Source organism: the organism of the source record quoted next, unplaced genomic scaffold, assembly GCF_019419815.1.
Source record: "Pyrus x bretschneideri cultivar Hongxiangsu unplaced genomic scaffold, Pyrus_bretschneideri_v1 Contig14, whole genome shotgun sequence".
Classification (NCBI taxonomy): domain Eukaryota; kingdom Viridiplantae; phylum Streptophyta; class Magnoliopsida; order Rosales; family Rosaceae; genus Pyrus; species Pyrus x bretschneideri.
The window spans coordinates 3,086,352-3,111,049 of record NW_025999435.1 but is presented as its reverse complement, the minus strand read 5'-3'; the positions used below and the strand labels follow the sequence as shown (position 1 = coordinate 3,111,049).

At 38.3% G+C, this 24,698-nt stretch overlaps 2 protein-coding genes, 1 long non-coding RNA gene and 1 pseudogene across 4 annotated transcripts; 2 read left to right on the top strand and 2 right to left on the bottom strand.

Moving 5' to 3' along the window:
- Positions 1 to 2,625: 2,625 nt before the first annotated feature.
- Positions 2,626 to 6,120, top strand: LOC103953619 (putative calcium-transporting ATPase 13, plasma membrane-type). Its single transcript, XM_009365381.2, has one exon. It carries the CDS (start codon positions 2,815 to 2,817, stop codon positions 5,899 to 5,901), a length of 3,087 nt encoding a protein of 1,028 aa, XP_009363656.2. The 5' UTR covers positions 2,626 to 2,814; the 3' UTR covers positions 5,902 to 6,120.
- Positions 6,121 to 6,941: 821 nt separating this feature from the next.
- Positions 6,942 to 9,321, bottom strand: LOC125475219. 2 transcript variants are annotated; one of them, XR_007256642.1, is made up of 4 exons: positions 8,543 to 9,321; positions 8,407 to 8,449; positions 7,863 to 7,962; positions 6,942 to 7,145 (listed from the first exon to the last, which is right to left on the bottom strand). It is a non-coding gene; the product is annotated as an uncharacterized LOC125475219 (long non-coding RNA). The 2 variants fall into 2 exon arrangements; XR_007256643.1 differs by having other exon boundaries at positions 8,232 to 9,321.
- A 917-nt stretch (positions 9,322 to 10,238) lies between these two features.
- Positions 10,239 to 12,079, bottom strand: LOC103953666 (annotated as a pseudogene).
- A 5,726-nt stretch (positions 12,080 to 17,805) lies between these two features.
- Positions 17,806 to 23,809, top strand: LOC103953620 (inositol transporter 1). Its single transcript, XM_009365382.3, has 6 exons — positions 17,806 to 18,259; positions 19,068 to 19,138; positions 19,501 to 19,836; positions 21,429 to 21,536; positions 22,341 to 22,526; positions 23,059 to 23,809. Exons 1-6 carry the CDS (start codon positions 18,115 to 18,117, stop codon positions 23,710 to 23,712), a joined length of 1,500 nt encoding a protein of 499 aa, XP_009363657.2. The 5' UTR covers positions 17,806 to 18,114; the 3' UTR covers positions 23,713 to 23,809.
- Positions 23,810 to 24,698: the final 889 nt, after the last annotated feature.

Here is a 24,698-nt window from a genome sequence, read left to right as displayed (position 1 = left end):
GTATTACGGTTTACTGATATTCCTTTTCATTTGTAAGTGAGAGGTCTTAGGTTCAATTCTCGCGAAAAGGAGAATTTGAACTACATTATTACTAGCTCATTGTGAGGTTAAGCTCATCCTCCTATACTTGTTGAACAAATCAACATTTATGGTAACAAGTAACATCCTCATCACAAACCGTCAATTTGTTTGATTTGTATTGATGATTAAATGATTTTCAGATCAAATGAATTTTTTTAAAGATGGTTTTTAAGTGATGATAAGAAAAACTTTATTTGATAACAAATCTTATATATGACGTGTTAGTTTATAAAATTTATATAATTAAAACCCACAATCATGGTAACCTGATTTAGCAGGATCATCCCAAATAATTGTTTTTCACTAGACAGATTTCTTGTAGCACTACTTAGATTTCTTGTTTTTCACTAGACACCTCCAGTCTAATCCCAATTAATTTTTAAGCACTCTTAAAGTGAGTAGGAGACATTAGTTAGGCAAGTACGTAGGATTTCTCCTAATTTGTGCGTCAAACCTTAAGAAATTTATTCCAACAACATGTACCTTGCAGTGTATTGATCCAGTTTGCTCGATTTAGGTCTGAATTGAACATGGAGTTGGAACTAGCAGTTTGGTTTAACCCTCAACTACTGGCCTAACCAACCCACCCAATTCATTTACTTTTCGGCTCGTTATTTCTTTCATACGTAACCGAGCAAATATTTCCTTCAAAAAGTTCATACTATAAAGTGAATAATAGATGAGAAAAAGAATTTTGAGAAAGAGAGTTGATGACATGAAATTTCAAGAGTTTAAAGGTTCTGGTTTTTGGAATGAAATGGGCATATTTTTCCAACCGAACATATTCGCCGATGATCTAAATGGACGCATCCACAAATCCTACTTTATACGAGCTTGGGTTGGAGAAAAGTTGACATTGTGTAACATAATTTCTATGGATAGTCCGACGTGTTTCTGCTGAATTTTTCAGGTCAACGGGTCTAGGATTCATTCCAACAATACCGATATTATCTTCGTTTTATCACCTGCCCAATCCTTAGGTATGGAGTTTTATCACAAAAGACTTCGATGTTAGTTAGAGAATGGTATTTCTATTTAAACTACTTTCTCTTGGGCCCTCTGGTTGATGTGGGACAACAATGAGTTCTAACACTCCCCCGCATGTGAGACCTCATTTTATGGGTCACACGTGGAGATCCACATCGGACCACGTGGAGTCATGTCGAGACTCACTCATCACGCAGGGCCAATAGGGACCCACCTAATCGCGTGGCAGTACGTACCTGCCTCCTGGCTCGGATACCATATTGAATTTTTCAGGTCGACGAGACGAGGGCCCATTCTAACAACACTGATACTGTCCCTACTTTACCACTTGTCCAATTCTCAAGTGTGAGATTTTATCATAAAAAAATCTTGATGTTAGTTGAAGAGAGGTATTCCTATTTCAACCACTTTCCCTTGGGCCCTCTAGCCGACTTGGGACCTCTAGCCGACTTGGGACAACAATGAGTTCCAACAGTTTCCATAGAGTATTCATACTTGTCAGAATGTCTCTCTTCCTCACCCCCTCTTCCGTTTACTACAGTGCATCTTTCTTTTTCTATTGGTTTTCCTCCTTCACCACCACCACCAAATCCACCATGAATAACTTCAATCATCTTACAAGAAAACCCACCATGCATAACAGCTTTAATTTAATCCGAGCATCGCAACACAACGACACAAACCAAGGCTGAAATACTTGTATAATTTTCAAAATTTCAGTTTTAATTCAATAATAAATTGTGGGAAATGGGAACCGGGAAGAGAACGCAAAAGCTGATTGGAGACTTTGCATCTGCCTCGAGCTCGCGTAAAACCCGAAGAAGTTCAACATCAGTTTCAACAAATTTCACGAAATTAAAACCGAAACGTTTCAGGATTGGAGATTTCAGGAAAATAGGGAGCTCGTTCATGGTGGAAGTGCTGTCCGATGCAGCTGACTGAGGAAAAGATGCACTCAAGTAATCGGAAACAGAAGGGGAAAGGGTGAGGGAGAGCGAAAATTTTTAGGTGTACCGGGTACACCAAATTTTTTTGGTGTACCCTCACTCATTAGAATTTTTTTGATGTACAAAAAGTGAGGGTGCACCAAATTTTTTTGGTGTACCCTCACCATTATGAGTGAGGGTACACCAAAAAAATTTGGTGTGCCGGGTACACCGAAAAATTCCTCGAGGGAGAGATAAAAAGTTTCTTAGTGGGACCCATCAACAGTTACTTTCTTATGCTAATTCGTACGTGTCCAGCGGGTTCGGGGAGCCTCGCTCTTATTTTCTTTTGGATCCTACTTCTTGTTTGTTTCCTACGTGTCCAGCGAGTTCGGGGAGCCTTCAGTTTGCATCCATTACCAAGCAAACTCATCGCTTTTGTTTGGCAATGCATTTAATTTAAGCTTGACTTTTGGCCCACCTGAGAAATTGTTGTCGTTAAAGATGCGAGGTGTCTTGGTAACACGCTTACGTTTGCGAAGTAACAGAGGAGGAAGGAAAGCATTTATTCTCCTCTGTAGGAAACGAGTAGCCGTTATTAGGACTGCTATAAGTACTGAATGATGCATTGACACACACACAGAGCTAATCCATGCATGCATACCGCATACTGCATTCTTAACAATCTCTAAACTTCGCAGCACTTTTCAATTAAGCACTCTTTTCATCCATAACAATCCCCAAATTTGTAGCAATTTTCACTTCACCAGTCTTTTCATCTCTTAATATCTCTAAACTTTGAAGCACTTTCCAGTTAAGCATGTCTACCACCCTGCATGCAAAACTAGGTTGCATTGAAATCAGGCTGCTTTTCGATGTTCAGAAAAGCACTCTTAGCAAACACCAAAGAAATTGGCGTTCGGCTTTTGCCAAAATCTACTGCTCCAGAGCCTTCAACATTTCTCTACCAAAATACAAAAACACCAAAATATCTCGATCACCTTCTTATGCCGCCATTACTGTTGAGCCATCAGAAAGCTTATTCCAAATTGATCAAACTACCCTCACTAACCTTGTCAAGCAGAAAAAACTCAACCAGCTTCAGGAGCTGGGAGGGGTTGAAGAAATTGCGTCCGCTCTCAAAACTGACGTAGAACACGGAGTCCATGGCGGCGATGATCCAGCAGACGACATTGCGAAAAGACTCAAGGCATTCGGCTCGAACACGTACAAGAAGCCACCAACAAAAGGGTTCTTCCACTTTGTGTTGGAGGCCTTCAAAGACCTCACAATTCTCATCCTCCTAGGCTGTGCTGCGCTTTCTCTCGGCTTGGGAATCAAAGTGCACGGCCTAAAGGAAGGATGGATTGATGGCGGAAGCATTTTTCTCGCAATCATTCTGGTAATTTCTGTATCCGCTGTGAGTAATTTTAGACAAAACAGACAGTTTGATAAGTTGTCTAAAGTGAGCGACAATGTCCAAATCGAAGCCGTCAGAGGCGGCAGGCGCCAGCAGATTTCAATATTCGAAATAGTAGTTGGTGATGTCATTTGTTTAAAGATTGGAGACCAAGTTCCGGCCGATGGATTGTTTCTAGACGGCTATTCGTTACAAGTAGACGAATCGAGCATGACAGGGGAGAGTGATCATGTCGAAATTAGTCACCACCAAAATCCTTTCTTATTTTCGGGCACAAAAGTGGCTGATGGTTACGCTCGGATGCTTGTCACCTCTGTTGGGATGAACACAACATGGGGCGAAATGATGAGTCAAATCAGCCACGACAATGGTGAAGAGACGCCTCTGCAAGCTCGGCTTAACAAGCTAACATCATCAATTGGTAAAGTCGGTTTGGTAGTTGCATTTTTAGTCCTGATTGTCTTGATGGTTAGGTATTTCACTGGAAATACAGAGGACGAGAATGGAAACCGGGAGTATAATGGCAGCAAGACTAAAGTTGACGACGTATTAAACGCGGTCGTAGGGATTGTGGCGGCTGCAGTTACAATTGTTGTGGTGGCAATCCCGGAAGGCCTGCCTCTGGCTGTGACTTTGACGCTTGCTTATTCGATGAAGAGAATGATGGCAGATAAGGCGATGGTGAGGAAGCTCTCTGCTTGTGAGACGATGGGGTCTGCCACTGTCATTTGTACCGACAAAACAGGCACTCTCACCATGAATGAAATGAAGGTGACCAAGTTTTGGCTTGGCGAGGAACCCGTGGAAGAAGAGGCGTATTCATCTATATCTCCTTTTGTTCGTAATTTGATTCATGAAGGGGTTGCTCTAAACACAACAGGTAGTGTGTTCAGGCCTAATTCGGGTTCGGAAATTGAAATCTCGGGCAGTCCTACTGAGAAGGCGATTCTTTCGTGGGCGGTGCATGGGGCTAAGATGGATATGCAGAAAATGGTGAAGAGTTGTAGCACTCTCTATGTCGAGGCCTTCAATTCGCAGAAGAAACGAAGTGGGATTTTGATGAAGCGGAAGGCGGACGATTCTGTGCAAGCACATTGGAAAGGAGCTGCAGAGATGGTATTAGCAATGTGCACAAGTTACTACAATGCATCTGGAGTTCTTAAAGATATGGATGAGAACTCGAAATTGAAATTCGAGCAGATTATCCAAGGTATGGCAGCGAGCAGCCTCAGATGCATTGCTTTTGCACACAAAGAAATTGAGGTAAAAGAGCAAGTGGATGATCAAGAACATAAAAATTTATTAAAAGAAGATCGATTGACACTATTAGGCCTTGTTGGGTTAAAAGATCCATGCCGCCCAGGGGTGAAGAAAGCTGTTGAAGATTGTCAACGTGCAGGGGTGAATGTTAAAATGATCACAGGCGACAATGTGTTCACTGCTAAAGCAATAGCCACAGAATGCGGGATACTCAAGCCTGATCAGGACATGTTCTTCAGCGGCACAGTGATTGAAGGCGTGCAATTTCGCAATTACACGCCTGAAGAACGAATGGAGAAGGTGGACAAAATCTGTGTGATGGCAAGGTCCTCCCCATTTGACAAGCTTCTCATGGTGCAGTGCTTGAAACAGCTAGGCCATGTGGTGGCAGTGACAGGGGATGGCACGAACGATGCGCCCGCATTGAAAGAAGCTGACATCGGACTTTCCATGGGTATTCAAGGCACAGAAGTCGCGAAAGAGAGCTCAGATATCGTGATTATGGACGACAACTTTTCGTCGGTGGCCACAGTTTTAAGGTGGGGAAGATGTGTTTACGAAAACATCCAGAAGTTCATCCAATTCCAACTCACCGTCAATGTCGCAGCGCTGGTGATCAACTTTGTGGCAGCAATTTCCGCCGGTGAAGTCCCGTTAACAGCTGTTCAGTTACTGTGGGTGAATTTGATCATGGACACATTAGGTGCTCTGGCTCTCGCCACAGAGAAGCCAACGAAAGAGCTCATGAAGAAAAGGCCGGTCGGGAGGACAGAGCCTCTGATCACCAACATAATGTGGAGGAACCTTCTGCCTCAAGCACTCTACCAGATTGCAATCCTCCTGACATTGCAGTTCAAAGGAAAATCGATCTTCGGCGTGGATGACAAGGTGAAAGACACACTGATCTTCAACACATTTGTGCTGTGCCAGGTGTTCAATGAGTTCAATGCAAGGAAGCTTGAGAAGAAGAATGTGTTCAGAGGAATCCACACCAACAAGTTGTTTGTGGGGATTATTGGTGTCACTATTTTGCTGCAGGTGGTGATGGTGGAGTTTTTGAAGAAGTTTGCAGATACAGAAAGGTTGAATTGGGGGCAGTGGGGTGCTTGTGTTGGTATTGCAGCAGTATCTTGGCCAATTGGTTGGCTTGTCAAGTTTATTCCTGTTCCTGAGACACTTATTTTTAGCTATCTCAAGTGGAAGAAGTCGAAGAAGAACTATATTTGAGGTGATTTTTAGTTTGAAGGATTGAAGACCTAATTCAGAAACAACACTGCTCGTTCGTGTAAGTCATAATTTTACATAATTTTTTGTTTAATATTTTTTTAAATTCTTTTATTATTCTATGGTATTGTAATTTATACTTTGTTGTACAACATATATTTGTAGGATGCAAGTATGTTCAACATATATTTCGTTTATAATATAATTAAAACTTAGTTCCAATGATGTAATGTCATTTGTGACTGAAAAACATGGTGACAACTTGTCACTGTTGTCTGTTCTTTAGAAGGTGTGCACCTAATGAGAAACAAAATTCATTTCACGATTTCATGTCAATTAAGCACGCTCATTTTATAAAAACAAAACTGAATAAAATAAAATAAAATAAAACTCATTAGACCAATTGTAATTGTCATTTAAAGTTTGGATAATACTCGCATTTCTCCTTTCGAATGAGTTTATTATTCCACATGCAAATAACATATTTTTTATATTAGAACTGTTCAATTACTTGGTCTTTATTTGAAGATCAATTATACAAAAAATTATTCAAATAAGAGATTGTCTAGTCATCCATATATATTGAAATAATTAACTATTTATGTACTAAGTAACATATTCACGATAAACCATCCATTTATTTTATACATTTAAATAACTAAACGAGCTCCTATTCAAATGGATTTGTTGTAAGTGTTTTTCAAATGAAGATTGAGAAATAAAACGATCCAATGATTTTTTTCCGTGTTTCGGAATACGGTTAACCAACATGTTAACTAATCGATTACGGGAATTATAAATTTTTACGGTAAATAATATTATCTAAAAGTGAAATACGCTCATTCCTCAAAAAGGAGGAATACAAACATTATCCAAAGTTAATATTTTTAATGTTGCGGAGGATAGTTCGAATAATTTAGACTTAGTTTATACAATCCTTTTGGAATAAGTCCAAAATTTAAATTTTCAACTCCCAAATAACTAAATGGAAGAAGTTCCAAATTTAAATTTTCAACTTCCAGATAAAACATGGAGAATTCCTATGTCTCAAATAATTAATCCAAAAAAAAAGATATTTCGGGGAAATTCAAAGCTAGCACCTTGAGTTAGCTTCTTTGATTCCAGTACATTTCAAAACTGAGACATATTGCTCTCTATTTCCTCTCATAATACACACATGCAGTTTCTATTTTTTGATCAACTAAAGCATTGTCGACGTCTTTTACAGTAGCTTAGATTGCATCTCCCTACATGATTGAAAAAAAAAATTGAATCACAATTAACATTTATTAACAGAATTTTTAAATCATATATCCAATCTCAAAGAGAGATCACAATCAAACAATTGGTACTTAGCGGCGAAACTTAAAAACCAAAAATGCACATTAATGTCCTAGAGAGAACAAAATTGCAAGCAAAAGTAGAATATTTGAACAATATCGTGATAGTCACGAAATAAGTTTATGAATTTGCTAAGTTTGTCTCAATATATCATTTTTTGTTAAACTGAAAGTGTAAACATTTAGGTACTTACCAAGAAAAAAGCAATTAATTATTTGATGCTACTTACAAAACATATTGGCATATATATAGGCTTTGATTCAAAAGTTAAGTATTTAAACTACCAATTATCTGGATAAATATTTCATTCCCTTACAACTACCACAACTATATATAAAACATACTTGATAGAGCATGTAATTGCTTTAACAACATCATTACTAATAAAATCGTTGGGGGGAGATGAAAGACTACCATATTTCATTAGTGCATATAAGCCAATAACTTTATCCACTCTGATTATTTGTATGATTTGCATTTATTTACAATTCATAAATGCAGGAAAGGATTTATAGGGACGTAAAAATTCTAGAACGATGAAAAACTATGCATGTATTGTGAACTCTACGTACAGAGCTCTTACATGCACAAAAGAAAACAAAAGAATCAGTAAGAGCTCTTACATGCACAGATCAACAAAGAAAGTTCATCAGATTTTCTTGCCCTTTCTTTCACAGAATCTTGTCTTCCAGCCAGTTTGTGCTATCTAATCCACACCTTGTCCTGTACACGAAAACACATTTGTTCTAACTTAAAATCATCATGCTATATAAGATCGGCAATCCAAGACAATGCTACTCGTTAGTCTGGACTTTAAGTCTTCAAATTCAGAAACACTTCTGGAATGAATGAAATGATCTAGGACCATCATTCAAACAGAAACTCTTGACCCTTCATTTGATTAGATAGTGCTCTAAATTAAAATCCAAAACAACAAAAAGAATAATCCAGTAACAAAAACCAATCAAAAGGGACACAGTTTGGCGGCTGACCTTGAAATATAAATCAGAAAAAACAAATTGAAATAATTAAATTCCAAATCCAATCTCATAATTCTGCAATGGAGAAGAAAATATTAGAGATCTTAACATAGATTTTTTTCTTTTTTTTTTTTTTTGGTATAGTTGGGAAAACATAATTTAAAGACTGACAGAAGACATTACTTACGTGCGATGCAACTCCTCCAGCTTTCGAGCTCAATAAGAAAACCCTGCAATATGAATCCTCGGTTTATCTCTTTATAGCATTAACGGTAATCTATTGATGCACAAATAGAAAATTGTTGTATATTACTCAGTTTTACCTTTTGCAAGGAGTAGTTAATGATATCTAAGAACGATGTGAACTGGCTGAAACAATTCCTTTTGCAGAGCCGTTCTTTTCAACCATGGATCTGATTTCTTCCCTCTAGAGCACAATTAATTGCATAATTATTAAATTAAACATGCAAATAATGAGATTGAACGTGCGAACCTGAAGATCGAGGACATCGAAATTGACGGCGGCAGGAGCGTGGCCGAGATGGCTGAGATCACAGGCAGTAATTCCACAGACGTACATGTTGACTTTGCGGTTTCTATTGGCTCGAAGATTTGGAGAAAGATGGCAACGCTGAATATCGAGTAAAACGGCGATGGGGATTCAGGGCACCCATCGCCTGTGTCACAAAAGATCTGAATGATGATGAAAGGTTGAAGTTTGAGCATATTAGCCATGGCAACAAGCAGTCTCCGATGCATTGCTTTGGCACATAAACAAGTTCAGGATAAGCATATTAATGACGAAAAGAAGTACGGAAAACTCGAAGAAAGCAGTTTGATCCTATTAGGATTGGTAGGTCTAAAGGACCCATATAGGCCAGGAGTGAGGTAAGCAGTAGAAGCTTGCCAGTTTACCGAGGTGCAGGTGGAATTAATCACTGGCGATAATGTTTTCACTGCTAAAGCAATAGCTATCAAGTGTGGCATACTCCGGCCTGACCAGGAGGAAGCCAAGGAAGCGGTGGTAGAAGGTGTAGAATTTCACAACTACACACTGGAGTAAAGAATGCAGAAAGTTGATGGAATTCACGTGATGGTGAGGTCTTAGCCATTTTATAGGCTTCTGATGGGGCAAGGCTTGAAACAGAAAGGCTATGTAGTTGTTGTGACAGGTGATGGAATGACTGATGCGCCCACACTCAAAGAAGCGGACATAGGACTCTCGATGGGGATTCAGGGCACCGAAGTTACCAAGGAGATCTCAGACATTGTCATTTTAGATGACAATTTTGCAACTTTGGTAACTGTTTGAAGATGGGGAAGTGGAGTTTCTGCCAACATCCAAAAGTTTGTCCAATTCCAACTCACAATAGAATAAATGTTGCAACTCTTGCGATCAACTTTGTGCAGCCGCCTTGGCCGGTGAAGTACATTTAACAGCGGTCCAGCTGCTGTGGGTGAATCTGATTATGGACACAATGGCTGCTCTAGGTCTCGCCACCGATAAGCCTGCCAAATAGTTCATGGAGAGCTCGTCCGTGTGTCGAACGGTGATCACCAACATTCTATGGATGAACCTTCTACCCCAAGCTTTGTTCCAGATAGTTGTGCTCTTGCTCTTGCAGTTCAGGGATAGACGAATATTTGGTGTTAGAAGGTACAGCACATTGATCTTCAATATATTTGTGTTTCACCGTGTTTAAGAAGTCTAACTCAAGGGATTTGGAGAGGATTAATGTCTTCAGAGGAAGTCAGAGGAACGAATTGTTTTGGGGTGGTTATGGTGGAACTTTTGGGCAGGTTTGCGAATACATAGCGATTAAGTTGGGGACAATTGGTTGCGTGCATTGGGTGTGCAGCCATATCTTGGGCCATAAGTTGGGTTTTCAAGTTCGTACCAGCTCCCAATAAGCCCACATTCAGATGTCGAATGAGGGATAGCAAACACGGGTTAGAGTAGTTGGCCAAGGCAGAGTACCCAATATTGAACCCAAGTTCAAACCCCTACCTAATAGTATGGAGCAATTGGATGCTGGTTGTCAAATCTAAAAATGTTCCAAACTAAATATGTGCACCAAGACAATAAATTTAGAGAATTTGATCATGCTTTTCTTTTGGATCCAGCATCTTAAATCATAACCAGTGCATACCATATAGGAATATTTTGCCATATTAAGGGCATAGCACAATCTAATGTTCTACAGAAGAAAACCATATATGATGCAATGCGCCGCGGGCGCGCACAAATGCAGTGATGCAAGATGCAATCACACGGCGCTAATTACAATTGAGGCGAGTATCATTTCTCTGCACCAGTGCCTCAAACGATTTTATGAGAAAAAGGTGAAAGAATCTTAGGAAATCTTGATCACAGGAATGAGATTAATCAGATAATCTTGATCACACAAAGAAGAATAGATTAGCTATCTCCCAACCAGTGCAAGTGCAATATGATATATCAACTCCACCAAAGCTGGAACTGTTTCTGGGACTTTACCGTTGTCTGCCGGAGCCAAACTATCATAGTAGTCGACTAGCACCTTCCAGCCACTAGGGCACATGAATCCTTCGGGAGGGTTCTCTTTGTTCCTTACAAGTGTTCGCATCTATCATAGTAATTTGCAATGTCTTACAGATAAACTAAACTTGGATTATGCACGTAAACTCAATGTTTTTTTCTTTAAATACTACTTTGAATTGCTAATTAGAACAGTGAGAAAAACATGTCGGAAACAACATCAAAAGAACGCGTACCTTTGTGCCAGATATAAAAAGGAAGTCCTGAGGCCTCTTACCTTGAGTTTTATCATAAGCAGCAACCTGCAAGGGAATAACTTAGATGACGGAAGATATCATACAAGAAGGGCAAATAGTATCACTGCCAGATAATTTACATACCTTGAAAAGAAGGATGTTAAGTCGCTCTAGTCCAGGTGCCATGCTTAATACTTTCTTTCCATAATCGGTATCAGACAGATCTTTCTTCTGAGTTGGATGACCCATACCTGCAGGATCCTGACCAACAATGTAAAAGTCAGCCCCTGCATTGATCCTAGCCTTTGCATGCCACTGCACCTTAGTTGGGCCAGCGTAGTGCATGGGAGAGGGAAATATGGAAACAATAGTCATCTCGGGATCAAGGACACCATCCTCAAGAACCTAAGGAAACATTAGAACAATATCGAACAGAATCAGTATTTGGCTAAGGACAAGCAACACACAATTTAGCTAGGGCTTTCAGCAAAGAAAAAGTTTCTATACATTCTCATGTTGTTTCATTCGCCAACTAAGTGGAATGTCATCTACCTTTGTATAGCTTCCCAATGAATGAAGCAACAGAATGGGGTTTTTGTAGCCCATCTCAAGAAGTCGACGACGGGTATCAGTCATCAGCAAAGTATGTCCATTGTGGACAGGATTTCGCAGCTGAAACGCAAATACAACCTCATCATTACGCTTTGTGAATTCTTCACGGAGTTGTGCAGGAGACAATCGAAAGCTATCAAGGCCATCATTGTACTTTATAGGTTTTAGAACCTTTAGGTCACCTCCAATCAGCCAATTTCCAGCATTGGTTATGGCTTGATCAACATAAGGCAAACCAGGGGCAGTTGTTCCCTAAGTGCGAGCAATCCGTTCTTCTTTATGGTGCTTATAGATCTCAATACTGCCAAATAAACAAAATAGCTAGGCATCAGAAACCATTGCAAGTCATGGGATAAGACATGCAATTTTCATACAGTAACTTCATTTTGAACCCAAAAAGAGCAGAACATGTTCTTATACTCAGGTTTTATCGTCAGACACGTAAACGACAAAAGTACTGTACTCCACTTCCCAACTTTTTCCCTTACCACCATGGCATTATCACAGTGTGTTCTACAACATGGTATGCATCACATGATGACATAAATATACATATATAACCAGTTGCAGGCCAGAAAAAATTTGATATGCGAACTGCATCATTGCAATGAAATCGCAACCATGTTGTAGAACCCAATGTGATAATGCCACGATGTTTGGGATATAGTTGCAAAAGAAAACTTGGGACATGTACAACTCTCCAACCAGCAAATGCTTGAAGACATTAAATTGAATATTCCTCTTAAGAAAATGACTGGATGCAATGTGGCATCAATATATATTTGCATATAGTCAAAGATGAACACAAGGAGTTTAAACATCATGTTGGCAACTCAACTTATATACGAATTTTATTTCAAATGTTTGAAGTCTAACGAAATCAAATGCACTGCATCGATAAATATATGATGATCTAAGATTTCAATTTGAATAATTTCATAATTGTTCTTTAGAAATGTGTACAGCTAATATGATAAATTCATAAGATTTCTACCGTTCCACTTCTATAGTTGAGTTCCTATTTTTACCACCCTCTAACTACTAGGAAATAAGAAAAAATTTGCTTCTCAAAACCGTCGTCATATAACTCACAATGTTCGAAAATGCATGGTCACTCACGTTTAAGTTTAATACTAAAAGTTCATCAATAAACATTTATAAACATATATTTATCGTTTTTCTCATCACGTGATATATTGATGTGTGATATGATAGAGACCCAAAATTCACCGTCATAGTCAATAATATTGTCGAGTGGAAAGGCTTATAGCCCATTTGGATGAGATTTTTTCAATGTGTTCAGATTACAGCGACTTAAATCATGCTTCATTATAAAAGTAGAGGTCACTTGAAAAAAAAAAAAAACAAAACAAAAAAAAAGATTCCCTCCTTTAAGATTGTAACCCAAGAAAAAAAAAATTTACTTTGCCGAAAAGAAAATGATATTTACAATCAAAACATGCTATCTAAAGTAAAAATAAAAATATACTATTGTTAAAATGATTTGTTTTATCATTTAGTACTACGGTTTAATGATTTTCCTCTTTATTTATAAGTGAGATGTCTTAGTTCAATTCTTGCTAAAGATGAATTTGAACTACATTATTACTAACCTATTGTGAGGCTTAGTTATCTCCCTCCTCTTAGTGTAGAAAATATTGTTTGCTTTATCAATATTCTTTTTATTGGAAAATGTCTAAATTGCCCTTCTATTATAATACCCACTAATATGGGTCACTTGAAGCTTGTAGATGATAAGGGCATGCCAATGTGCGAGAGGCCGTTCTCTAAGACCAACTTCAACTCTTAGAGTAAGTGTCAAATTGTCCCTTTTATTCCCCCCATTCATTCCAATCCTTCTGCTAAAATGGGATTAAGAGTTAGGACTCATAAAAAAACTCAAATTCCTCCCAAAATTTAATCCCAAATTAATGATGGATCCCACATGTGAGAGTGAGAAACGAAAATTGTAGCTCACCCACTAGGCAAGGACGCGCGGCACGCGCCTCACCTAGCAGGTTCAAACCCCACCCATCTGGCACCCCACCTATGTCGGCAACTTGTCTATAAGAAGATGGAGCCTAACGGCTCTTTTGCTTAATCCAACGACAAAAATTCAAATGGATCAGCGATTCAGATTTATATTTGTTTTTTTGTGTTTTATGTTCATAATTTCATTGAATCCAACGGCTGATATCTAATATGATCAAATTCAATGGTATAAAAAAAATCTAACGACCCAAATTTAAATCCAACGGCTAAAATAATGCAAAAAAAAAATTTATTTAACTCAAAATTCACTCAAATTTAGTGATTTTTCAGTATTTAATGGAATCTAAATATTTTTAGGTTAAATGTATAAAATTAAATTAAGATAGTATATGTAATTTTTTTTTCTTTAAATTAGCCTAAATTTAGTCTTTAATAACCTTGGACTAAAAAATTTAGGCCAGAATAGTTATAGCAGAAAAGCTGTTTCTGGGTTTAAATCTAAATTTTCTGGGCTAAGAGTTTTCAGTGTGCCAGAATACGAAGCAGTACATTATGTGTAATTACACTAAAGGTAAATTACATACGAGAAATTTTATTTAAACCAATGTAACCTCTTTCTACACCCAATGTAACATCCCACATCGTCCATGGGAGTGATCCTTAAATGTTTATTCCCATCCCTACCTAGCACGAGGCCTTTTGGGAGCTCACTGGCTTCGAGTTCTGTAGGAACTCCGAAGTTAAGCAAGAAGGGGGCTAGAGCAATCCCATGATGGGTGACCCACTGGGAAGTTGCTCGTGAGTTCCCAAAAACAAAATCGTGAGGGCGTGGTCGGGGCCCAAAGCGAACAATATCGTGTTACGGTGGTGGAGCGGGCCCGGGAAGTGGTCTGCCCCGGGCGAGAATGTGACAATTTGGTATCAAAGCCTAACCCTAGCCGCGTGTGTGCTGACGAGGACGTCAGGCCCCTAAGCGGGGTGGATTGTAACATCCCACATCGCCCAAGGGAGTGATCCTTAAATGTTTATTCTCATCGCTACCTAGCACGAGGCCTTTTGGGAGCTCATTGGCTTCGGGTTCCGTAGGAACTCCGAAGTTAAGCGAGAAGGGGGCTAGAGCAATCTCATGATGGGTGACCCACTGGGAAGTTGCTCGTGAGTTGGGCGTGGTCGGGGCCCAAAGCGAACAATATCTTGTTACGATGGTGGATCGGGCCCGGGAAGTGGTCCGCCCCAGGCCGGGATGTGACACCCAACTTATTCTCTACACCCATATTATTTGCAATTAAAGAGTTAATATCTCTTTAAACCCAAATTTATTACCTAAACTACCCTTCCAAACCCAATTCAAAGTGTAAAATTATCTTTACACCCATTTATAAAATAAAATCTCAAATTAAATTGGCTCTAACAGGAAAAAAAAAAACCCAAATTTATTACCTAAACTACCCTTCCAAACCCAATTCAAAGTGTAAAATTATCTTTACACCCATTTATAAAATAAAATCTCAAATTAAATTGGCTCTAACAGGAAAAAAAAAAACCCCCAAATTTATTACTTTATAAAATAAAATCTCAAATTAAATTGGCTCTAACAGAAAAAAAAAAAAAAAAAAAAAATCCCCTTATAGCCAACTAGCTTGAATTTGGGTACATATAAAAATGTTCTACATATTATTGGCTTATTGAATGTTAATAATTTGAAAACCTGATCAATTTTTCACTTGAATTGTTCCAAAATCTTCTTGAAAGTTCCCTTCTCCACAATTCGAAGCTCAAGAGGGCGGATCGAATTGCTTCTCCTCGAGACCACATAGCCATGATCCAAAAATGTTGCATGCATTTCTCTAAAACATTCACTAAGAACTCTCTCTTCAACTTATCCTTTGATCTCCCAGTATATTATATAGTGGCCTGGTTTTGGGACATCAAATTTGCATGGCTCGTGAAATCGATCAGCTCGACGTTCGACTTGCTCAATAGTTCAGATCCTTTATGGACCACCATTTGAAGGTCATTTTTAGTGTTTTTGTCTATGTTTACTGTCAGTATTGATAGTGTTTTGTAAAAATGGTGATAGGGTTTGATTATTAAGGGTGGGTTTATTGATAAATTTTAGTTTTAATGTTAATTTCATCTTCTACTTGATGGTAATTATGCAATAGAGTAAAAAATATAATTTCCATTTATAGTTTAAATTGGGTGTGAAAAGAAGTTATGTGGGTTCAAATAAAATTTCTCGATTCTTTTGCTTCCCCGGTTGATGGTAACCTATCATAGAAGAAGTGCATCGAAAGCTAATATCGAAGCAAGACGGCAAGAAGCATCAACGTGGATCTTGTGCCTATTCTTGCTTTAGACGCATTTTTTACAAGAAAAAAAAGTGATAAAAATGCAAATAAGAAGGTTATTTTGCTGCTAGGAAGTCACACCTTCAGTACCAGTTTGGCAAAGTTGAAATTATAAAAAAAAGTAGCTATGAAAAAGAGTTGGGGGTGGAAAATGTGTTTGATAAATATAAAAATAAGTGCTTTTTTTCAAAGTTCTAGCCAAAATAAGCAGAAAAATGGAAGCAGCATTTTGCTGCTTCTCAAAACCAGCTTTTTCTTTTTCAAAGTAGGCAGATGAACAGTAAAGTTTAATGAAACTTTCTTAAACCCAATTATACCCTCTTTCTCCTTCTCACTTCCCTCATCGTATCAGATCATTGAATCCGATTGTTCGAGCGGACGAGGTCCCTCAGCGGTCGAGTCCGGCACTTAATGCAAGCTGAAGATATACGGGATGAAGGAATGATTGTTGGTTACCAAGGTTGAATTCAGAGAACTCCATTTCACTGACACGGTCGAATTCAAAGAGCTCCATTCACTGACACAGAGAGACAACTCGTGAAAACTGAAAACCTAGGTTGAATTCATCGTCTCGAGCCCGGAGCACGCGGATTCGAACATCAATTTCTTCTCCAGCGACTGAGATAAGACAGAGGAAAAAGAACCCAGATGAGAATTCTCCGTCTTCGTGCTAAAATCCGTCGACAATTTTGGTGATTGGGAAGGGGAGAGAACAGGGGGTTGGAGGGGAGGGATTTGGATCTTGAGCTGTGACCCGAAAATGATGAAGATTGAAGATGAAACTATAAATAAAAAAATAAAACAAATTATTATATCACATTTAATATTATACCATTTTAATCATTTAATATAGTTATAGCAGTTTTACATAAAGTTTATCAAACACTTGAAAAAAAAAAATTTCTTAAAAGCACTTTTACAATAAAAGTTTACAAATATTTAACTGTTTTATTTTACAGCTAATTATTTTTACAACACTGCAAAAGCAATTTTTTTTAAAAAACACAGCAATACCATACTATCCCTCACACAGTCTTCAGTAGCAAAAGGCCAAAGAACCGATGGCCAGATAGCTCACAATTTTTATTGAAATTCCCAAGCCACCCTTGAGACACTAAATTCAAGGCCTAAAATAGGGACCAAGAGCGAGTACAGTTCACGCAAGAATGAATAAACTTTTCAACCAAGAGCGAGTACAGTTCACGCAAGAATGAACAAACTTTTCAACGTGTTGCAAATATGATATAGTACGCCAAGTATAATAATATAATTAGTTGAATTTTTAAATTTTTATTAATTATTACACTTATTAGACCGTGTTCCCAAAAACTGAAAAACCTTTCCTCGAGAGTATTCCAAGAATGACTAACGTCTAGCAATGTCTACGTTATTCGGATAAGAGCATCTTCAACAATTGCCAAATGAATGTCTAAAACACCAAAAAGGGCGGCCATGCCATTCACCAAACCAAGAAAAATAGCATTATCTTTCTCCAATTGGGTTTTTATACTATATATCGGAATATTACATCACATGAGCAATTTCTAAATCTGAAATCCAGATCCTCGCCGGATCTTTTACAAGGATTCTAAAAAGCTGTGAACTGTGTCCATTCATCATACATCGTGTAGTTAGAAATTATTTTAAATATTTTTATTTAAAATTAAACACAATATATGATAAAAATTAATCGCACGATATACGATGAACATACACGATTTTTGGATTCCCAAAATTCTGACCTAAAGGATCCTGTTGGCTAAATCTGCATCATCCACGATTATACGTCAGCTTATGCCTCCCGCTATTCCTATAAACTCTCTTATCCTATTGGTCCGTGATGCACAGTCGGGTGATATTATAGAACACTTCTCCGCCGTCGGAAATTTCCGTTTCCAAAAATGCCAGCGTTATCCCGTCTTTAAATTTTCTTACTTGGCATCGACAGCACACCGCCTAAATTTTCTCGGGAAAATCTTTCCCTCTTTTTTCTCGGGAAAATCTAGCCACGAGCTTTTGCATTACAGCACTGGAGAATCGAATTCTGGAATTGTTTCCTAACAGTGGAAGGAAATTCTTGATCTTTTTTGCTTGAATTTTCTCATTCGAATTCGTAGGTGTCGTCGTTTGGCTGCGGTTTGGTGTGGCCATTGGCAGCTCAGTGAGGGAGAGAGAGAGGGAAGGAGATGACGCTGGATTCGTCGATGCCAGGGAGCTCCGGCTACTTGGATTTGCATCCGGAGAGGAAAATGTTTTACTTCAAGAATCCATATATTCTGGGTCTGACTGTGGTGGCTGGGATTGGCGGGCTCCTCTTTGGCTACGACACCGGTACTATTTTTCACCCAATTCTTACCTTTAATTATTCCTTATACACACACACACCTGTATATGTATGTATACACTGTACGTCTAATTAGTGAAAAAGTATTTGAGTGATAGCGGTAGCAGGTTTGATAGTTAGTTGTTATGGGGAGGAGAATCGGTAGGGATCGAACTGCACAAGGGTGGATAGGCATGATTGCTTTCCGCCGCAGGTGCGGTAATTAGTGAAAAAGTTAGAAAGAAAAAAAGTTAGGTTTGAATCGTTTGATCGCATTGGCACAGGGGAAGAGCATAATTTTTGAGAGTTATTATGAGAGGAGCGTTGTACACCCCTTTATACAACAATTTTTAATAGGGAAGGCAAAACACTGGCTTAGGAGTATTCACTTCTCGTAAGTATTTTTATCTTCAACTTGTCCACGTGGCACACAGTTTGGCATTCACATCTACATAAATGTGATATGTAGGGAGAAAAGTGTTGACCTGATGGAGTGTTAATTTTGCTATGTTTCTCGAATGATTGATATAACATTGCAACGTTTTGCAAGTCAAGGACCAAATTGGAATCTCACCCATATTTTGAGGCTGAACAATATAATTAACCATTATTTGTATATGGAATATCAAGGTTTAAATTTTATGTCACACCTTCCCTTGTGAGCAAGAATGTTGCCTTCTTTCAGAATCATAAGAAGTTTGATCCTAATATAGACAAGGTTTAGAGGCTGTCCTGCTTACTTCTAAATTATACATGTCTCGCTTCCAGTTTCTTTTTCCTCTGAATTGTCACCATATTTGCGGATATTGGTTTCAGGTGTGATTTCGGGGGCCCTTCTGTATATCAAAGACGATTTTGAGGTTGTCAAGGACAGTAGTTTCCTTCAGGTACAAATAACTTTAGTGTTCTGATAAAGCTCTTGGGGTGGAGATATTGCATTATTTTGATTTTGTCATCAGCAAAAAGAGTTTTGGAAAGGGAAAAACCTTTTCTTTTTCCTATATGGTTGAGCAGGGATCAGAATGGAGATTGAGAAATAGCTTGATGACCATATTCTAAATTTCTAATGGTGGGGTCTCCCACCTGGATTTTTGGGATGATTCATGATTGTGGTGAAATTCTTTTAGAGGCAATGGCTCCCTTGCCACCTGATTTTTAATGTTAATTTCTTTACATAAGCAAACAAAAGAAAAGTGTGCTTATGTGAGCATTTTCTGTTTTGCAACTCTCTGATTCTTTAAGTTGACAGGAAACAATTGTAAGCATGGCCTTGGTTGGTGCTATTATTGGAGCTGCTGCTGGGGGTTGGATTAATGATTCTTATGGACGTAAGAAGGCTACTCTTCTTGCTGATGTTGTCTTTGCTATTGGGGCTGTTGTCATGGCTGCTGCTCCAGATCCATATGTTCTTATACTGGGGCGACTACTGGTTGGCCTCGGTGTTGGTGTGGCATCTGTTACTGCTCCTGTTTATATTGCAGAAGCATCGCCATCAGAAATAAGGGGAGGACTAGTGAGCACGAATGTTCTTATGATAACCGGTGGCCAGTTTCTTTCCTACCTCATAAATCTTGGTTTTACAGAGGTTAGACTAATCTTACTTATTCATGTGCTTTCATCTTTCTTTTCTGCTTATTGAGTCACTTGTTTATTTTTTGCTAAACATTTATGTTTTATCACAGTATTATTTCGAATAGTTTTTCAGGGAAGTGTGTCTGTTTTCAGTTACAACATGTGGGGAGGTGTGGTTCCAACTGGCTGTGTTCAGTGAGCCATTTTGTTTCATTTTATTTTATCACTTCATTATTTAAGTACCTGGGATGAGGCTGATTGCGTCACTCATATTTAGAAAAGCAACTTTTTTTATCTTGCAGTTATTGTTGTTGCAAATGTTTCTGGCAATGTTTGAAGATTATAAAATTTATTATTCAAGGTATTTTCATATATTTTAGTCAACATGCCCAATTGTGCAAGAGGATAGACAACTGAAGAACCTTTTTTTCCCATAAAAAAGAGACGAAAATAATAACTAAACAAGTAAAGAAGTTGACTTTAGAGGAATTGGAATATATTGTTTGAAATGGATGGTGATTATGTATGTTGGTCTCAGTCACTTGGTCAAAGTGGGCTCCTGCATTTGTAGAATCTGAAATGGAAATGAGATTTGTCCCTATTAAAATGACTGACTGACAGGACAGTGAAGATGTACTTGAAAGAGTATCTGATTTTATATCATGAGATGTTGAGGGTATGAATCTCTTCCATCATTCATTTTCTGTATAATTTTTCTTTAAACCCTTAACCGTAGTAGAGTTTCAAACTGCTTTTTTTTGTCACCTCATATAACAAGCTTTTGGGTTAATTGTACTTGCCTTTAATACACAAGTTATTGCAGGAGAAATTGTGTTATGTAAATCTTATTACCGTTATGTTGCTGGCATCAAAGGTTTCCACTTTTTCTGTTTTGAAGGGGCAGCATCAGAATAAGCGTTTGGGGCTGAGAAACTTTACTGAAGGAATCTCATCTGTTCTTTCCTGCCTAAGTTAGATAATGCATGGTGCTCTCATTGTCGAAAGCATGCTAGTACTTAGTGTAGTGTATCTGATCAAGGAACTGCATGTCTGAGCAGTTTATTTTTCTTCACTTATAGTTAGTAGCAACAGTTTTTTTTTTCCTCTAGTGTAGTTCAACCCATTTTCTTTGTCTGGAAATAAGAAAAAGATGGAATGTTCTTTTCATCTCTTTACTTCAAAAAATAAGCCATTTTTAAAGAAAATAAAATGATCTATACTTCGTGGAGTGTTGAAGGTTTAAAAAGAATTTATTAAATTCTACTCTCTGCATGAACGAAAATTATTTACTTGACTTTTCTTCCCTTCCTATGGTATTTGTATGAACTGTTCAATATCTGAACGAGTAAAAGTAACATAAGTATGAACAACCCTGAAATTTTTAAAGTTTATTTTTAGTTGATAAGCTGAATGACATTAATTTAGTTTATGCCATGTGCTTGGGGAGTTTGATCACTGCCTTATAAAATTTTCTTATCATAGTTCATTTGTTTACCCTAGTATTTTTGGCATTGGTGCATGGGTTAGTTTAGTTTGTGTAGCTTCTGTGGTACGATATTTCGCACCTTCTCATATTTTGTTTAACATGTTTGTGCCAAAATGCAGGTCCCTGGGACATGGCGATGGATGCTTGGAGTATCAGCTGTTCCAGCTGTCATTCAGTTCACTCTTATGCTGTTTCTGCCAGAGTCTCCCCGATGGCTTTTTCTGAAGGTACTATCATTCCATTCATTAAAAGATTAGGGAGAGTATAGAGACATTAATGATATTCCTATTTCTATATATATTTATTCACAGTACATTAATCGCTATAGAACACGAAATCTTCACCAAATGCCATTCGATTACAAACTCGGAAACCAACTTTTCTTAGCATCCTATTACCACGCTTCATGATTGAACAATCCTTCTCGAGCTGGAGAATTGTTGATCGTGCCCAACTTGTTACATTAACTCGTGAATATAATTAAGAAGGGTGCTATTATTGGCACTCCAAAAAACTCATTGTGCACTCCAAACTTTCTATACGTAGAAAGAAAAATACACTTATGAGGAGTGCACGATGATTATTTTGGGGTGCCAACAACAACACCCATTAAGAACTTAAAAGTATTAAAGATTTAAAATCAAAAAAAGTGGAAGATGAAGAAAGTAGGATTTTTGCTACTGTTTTGAATTAGTTTTCCATACAATTTTGAGCCATGAATTTTTTTGAATATGATCAACGTCTTCACTAGTCTAGCTTAAATTGACAGGGCATTGAGTTTTGACAGACAAAAATTAGTGAATAGTTGACTACGGACAATAAATTTGTGAAAAAAGCCTGGTAAAGGAAAATTTGTGAAAAAAAATTATGGAGAGTAATATGACAACGCATAAATGATGAGGCCAGCTTGTTGTGAAGCTGTCCGGAAGCAGGATGGAATTTGGATTTATAAAGCTAAAAGCATTTTTGTGCTCTACTTTCTCCATGTTTTTGTTTCTTCATGCATAACAAATTTCGGTCTTAATCTGCAGGATGATAAAGATAAAGCCATTGATGTGATGTCCAAAATATATGATGTGGCGCGCCTACAGGACGAAATAGATTACCTTTCTTCTCAAGCAGAGGAAGAACAACGTAAGAAGAAGAGTGTTAGCTACTTAAATGTTTTCAGATCAAAAGAAATCAGACTTGCGTTTCTGGCTGGTGCTGGACTTCAGGTAGGACTAAGTGTTTAGTTGAAATACTTTCACGTTATCAAACGAGGATATCCTTCTTGTTTCTAGGGTTCCGTGGAACACTAATTTTTCACTATATGTTGCTAGTTTAAGTTGGCAGATATCCATTGCATTTAAGTTCATGATGTGGACAAACCACAGTAGCATTGGTAGGTTTGTTGGATTGTTGGGTGTTGATATTCCACTAGGGTTGTGTGGCAGCTGCATCATTTGTTTGTGGTGGGGCTTGGGGTGGTGACCGTCTCCCTATTGGAGATGGTATCTCTTTCTGTCCACTTCAATGTGCCAGTTTTACAAGATAGTCTGCTTAAAATTAAATTTCGCCTTGACATGAATGAGCTAGTTGGGATTGTTTTAAATTTAAGTTGCCTAAATTTGAAAATAACTGCTTCTGATGTTATGCATACTTTTGTGTCGTAATCAATCCTTGGCATTGTTTCATCACACGAATTCATGTAACAAAATCAAGACCAAGTGTATAATCTCATATGGTTACAAATTTGTGCTTATTCAGGCATTTCAGCAATTCACCGGTATAAATACGGTCATGTACTACAGCCCAACAATCGTCCAGATGGCTGGCATCCAATCCAACCAATTAGCTATTTTACTGTCCCTTATTGTGGCTGCCATGAACGCTGCGGGAACAGTTCTTGGCATTTATCTTATTGACCATTTTGGCCGGAAGAAGCTGGCCCTCTCAAGCTTAAGTGGTGTTATTGTATCACTTGTCATCCTCTCGGGTGCTTTTTTCTTTCAGTCATCTGGTTCTACAAGTGTAATCTATGGGTATATAGCAGTTATAGGTTTAGCCCTATACATTGGTTTCTTTGCACCGGGGATGGGACCAGTGCCATGGACCGTGAACTCGGAGATATATCCTGAAGCATATAGAGGGATATGTGGAGGCATGTCAGCTACTGTTAATTGGATATCAAATTTGATTGTAGCCCAAACATTCCTTTCGGTCGCTGAATCTGTGGGAACTGGTGCAACTTTCTTGATCCTTGCGGTTGTGGCCGTCATTGCGTTTATTTTTGTGATCGTGTACCTTCCGGAGACAAAGGGCTTGACATTTGAGGAAGTGGAAAGGATATGGAAGGAGAGAGCTTGGGGCAGCAGTGGTTGCAACACACAGAGCCTTCTTGAGCAAGGAGATGAGTCTTAGGTACCAACATTTTTCGTATTTTGATAGAACTGCCAAGAATGTTATACAAGACCAACTTTGTGTCATGTTTCTTTGCTCAATCTATATGTTTATATCCTCTCATGTTCTCAATATTTTGCTCGAAGATCACTACCTTGCTGTCTTTTTTCTTTCTTTCCGTTTTCGTTGACAACCGAGGTCGAAAATTGTGGAGTGTTGGTACAACTGGAACTTCTGGGGGTTCCAAAAACCAACAGAGATTGATGGACTATATCCCTATCAGGCTGTGGTTCTAACAAACTACGATTTACTATTAGCAAGTTGAAAGCCATAAATGCTGTGGTTTTAAGTAGTTTGAGTTGAATTGTATTCCTAGTCCGTGGAGAGATTTTCAGTATGTCGAAAATACTGCTCGGTACACTAAATGTTATGATACAAGTAGTTGGATACTTGAAAAAAAAAAACTCTAACTACTTGTATTATGAGATTTGATGCACAGGGCGCGTATTTTTGTTACGCTGAAAAAATTTCTCCAATGTTGGGCCCAATATCATTTTATTGTTTGTATTATTTGATGAGACATTTTTCCACCCACCATAAACTCTCAGGGGCGTTTCTTTTCCCTCACTAAGTTGGACTGGACTGGACTAGCTATTAGTCCAATACTGTGTTTGTTCCATGCTGGGACTAACATTAATGAGACTAAAGGGGACTAGCATGGACAAAACCCTTCACTAAGAGGTCTTAGCGAGACCTCCCAATAACCATGGGACTAGCTAAGACTATCCTCTCTTTCTCGTCCTCGTCCTCGTCATGCTCAATGACCACTCCCGACAGACTCCTCGTCATCTTCGGTCACCTAGATCAATCATTAACTTTCCGACTCCCTTTCAGATCCATTTCACAACCAACTTTCATATAAAATATACCAAATTGAAGCTGGGAGTGACAAGATTACGATTTTACCTGAATAGAGACCAAAATGTGGTCGAATGTGGCCGGAAAAT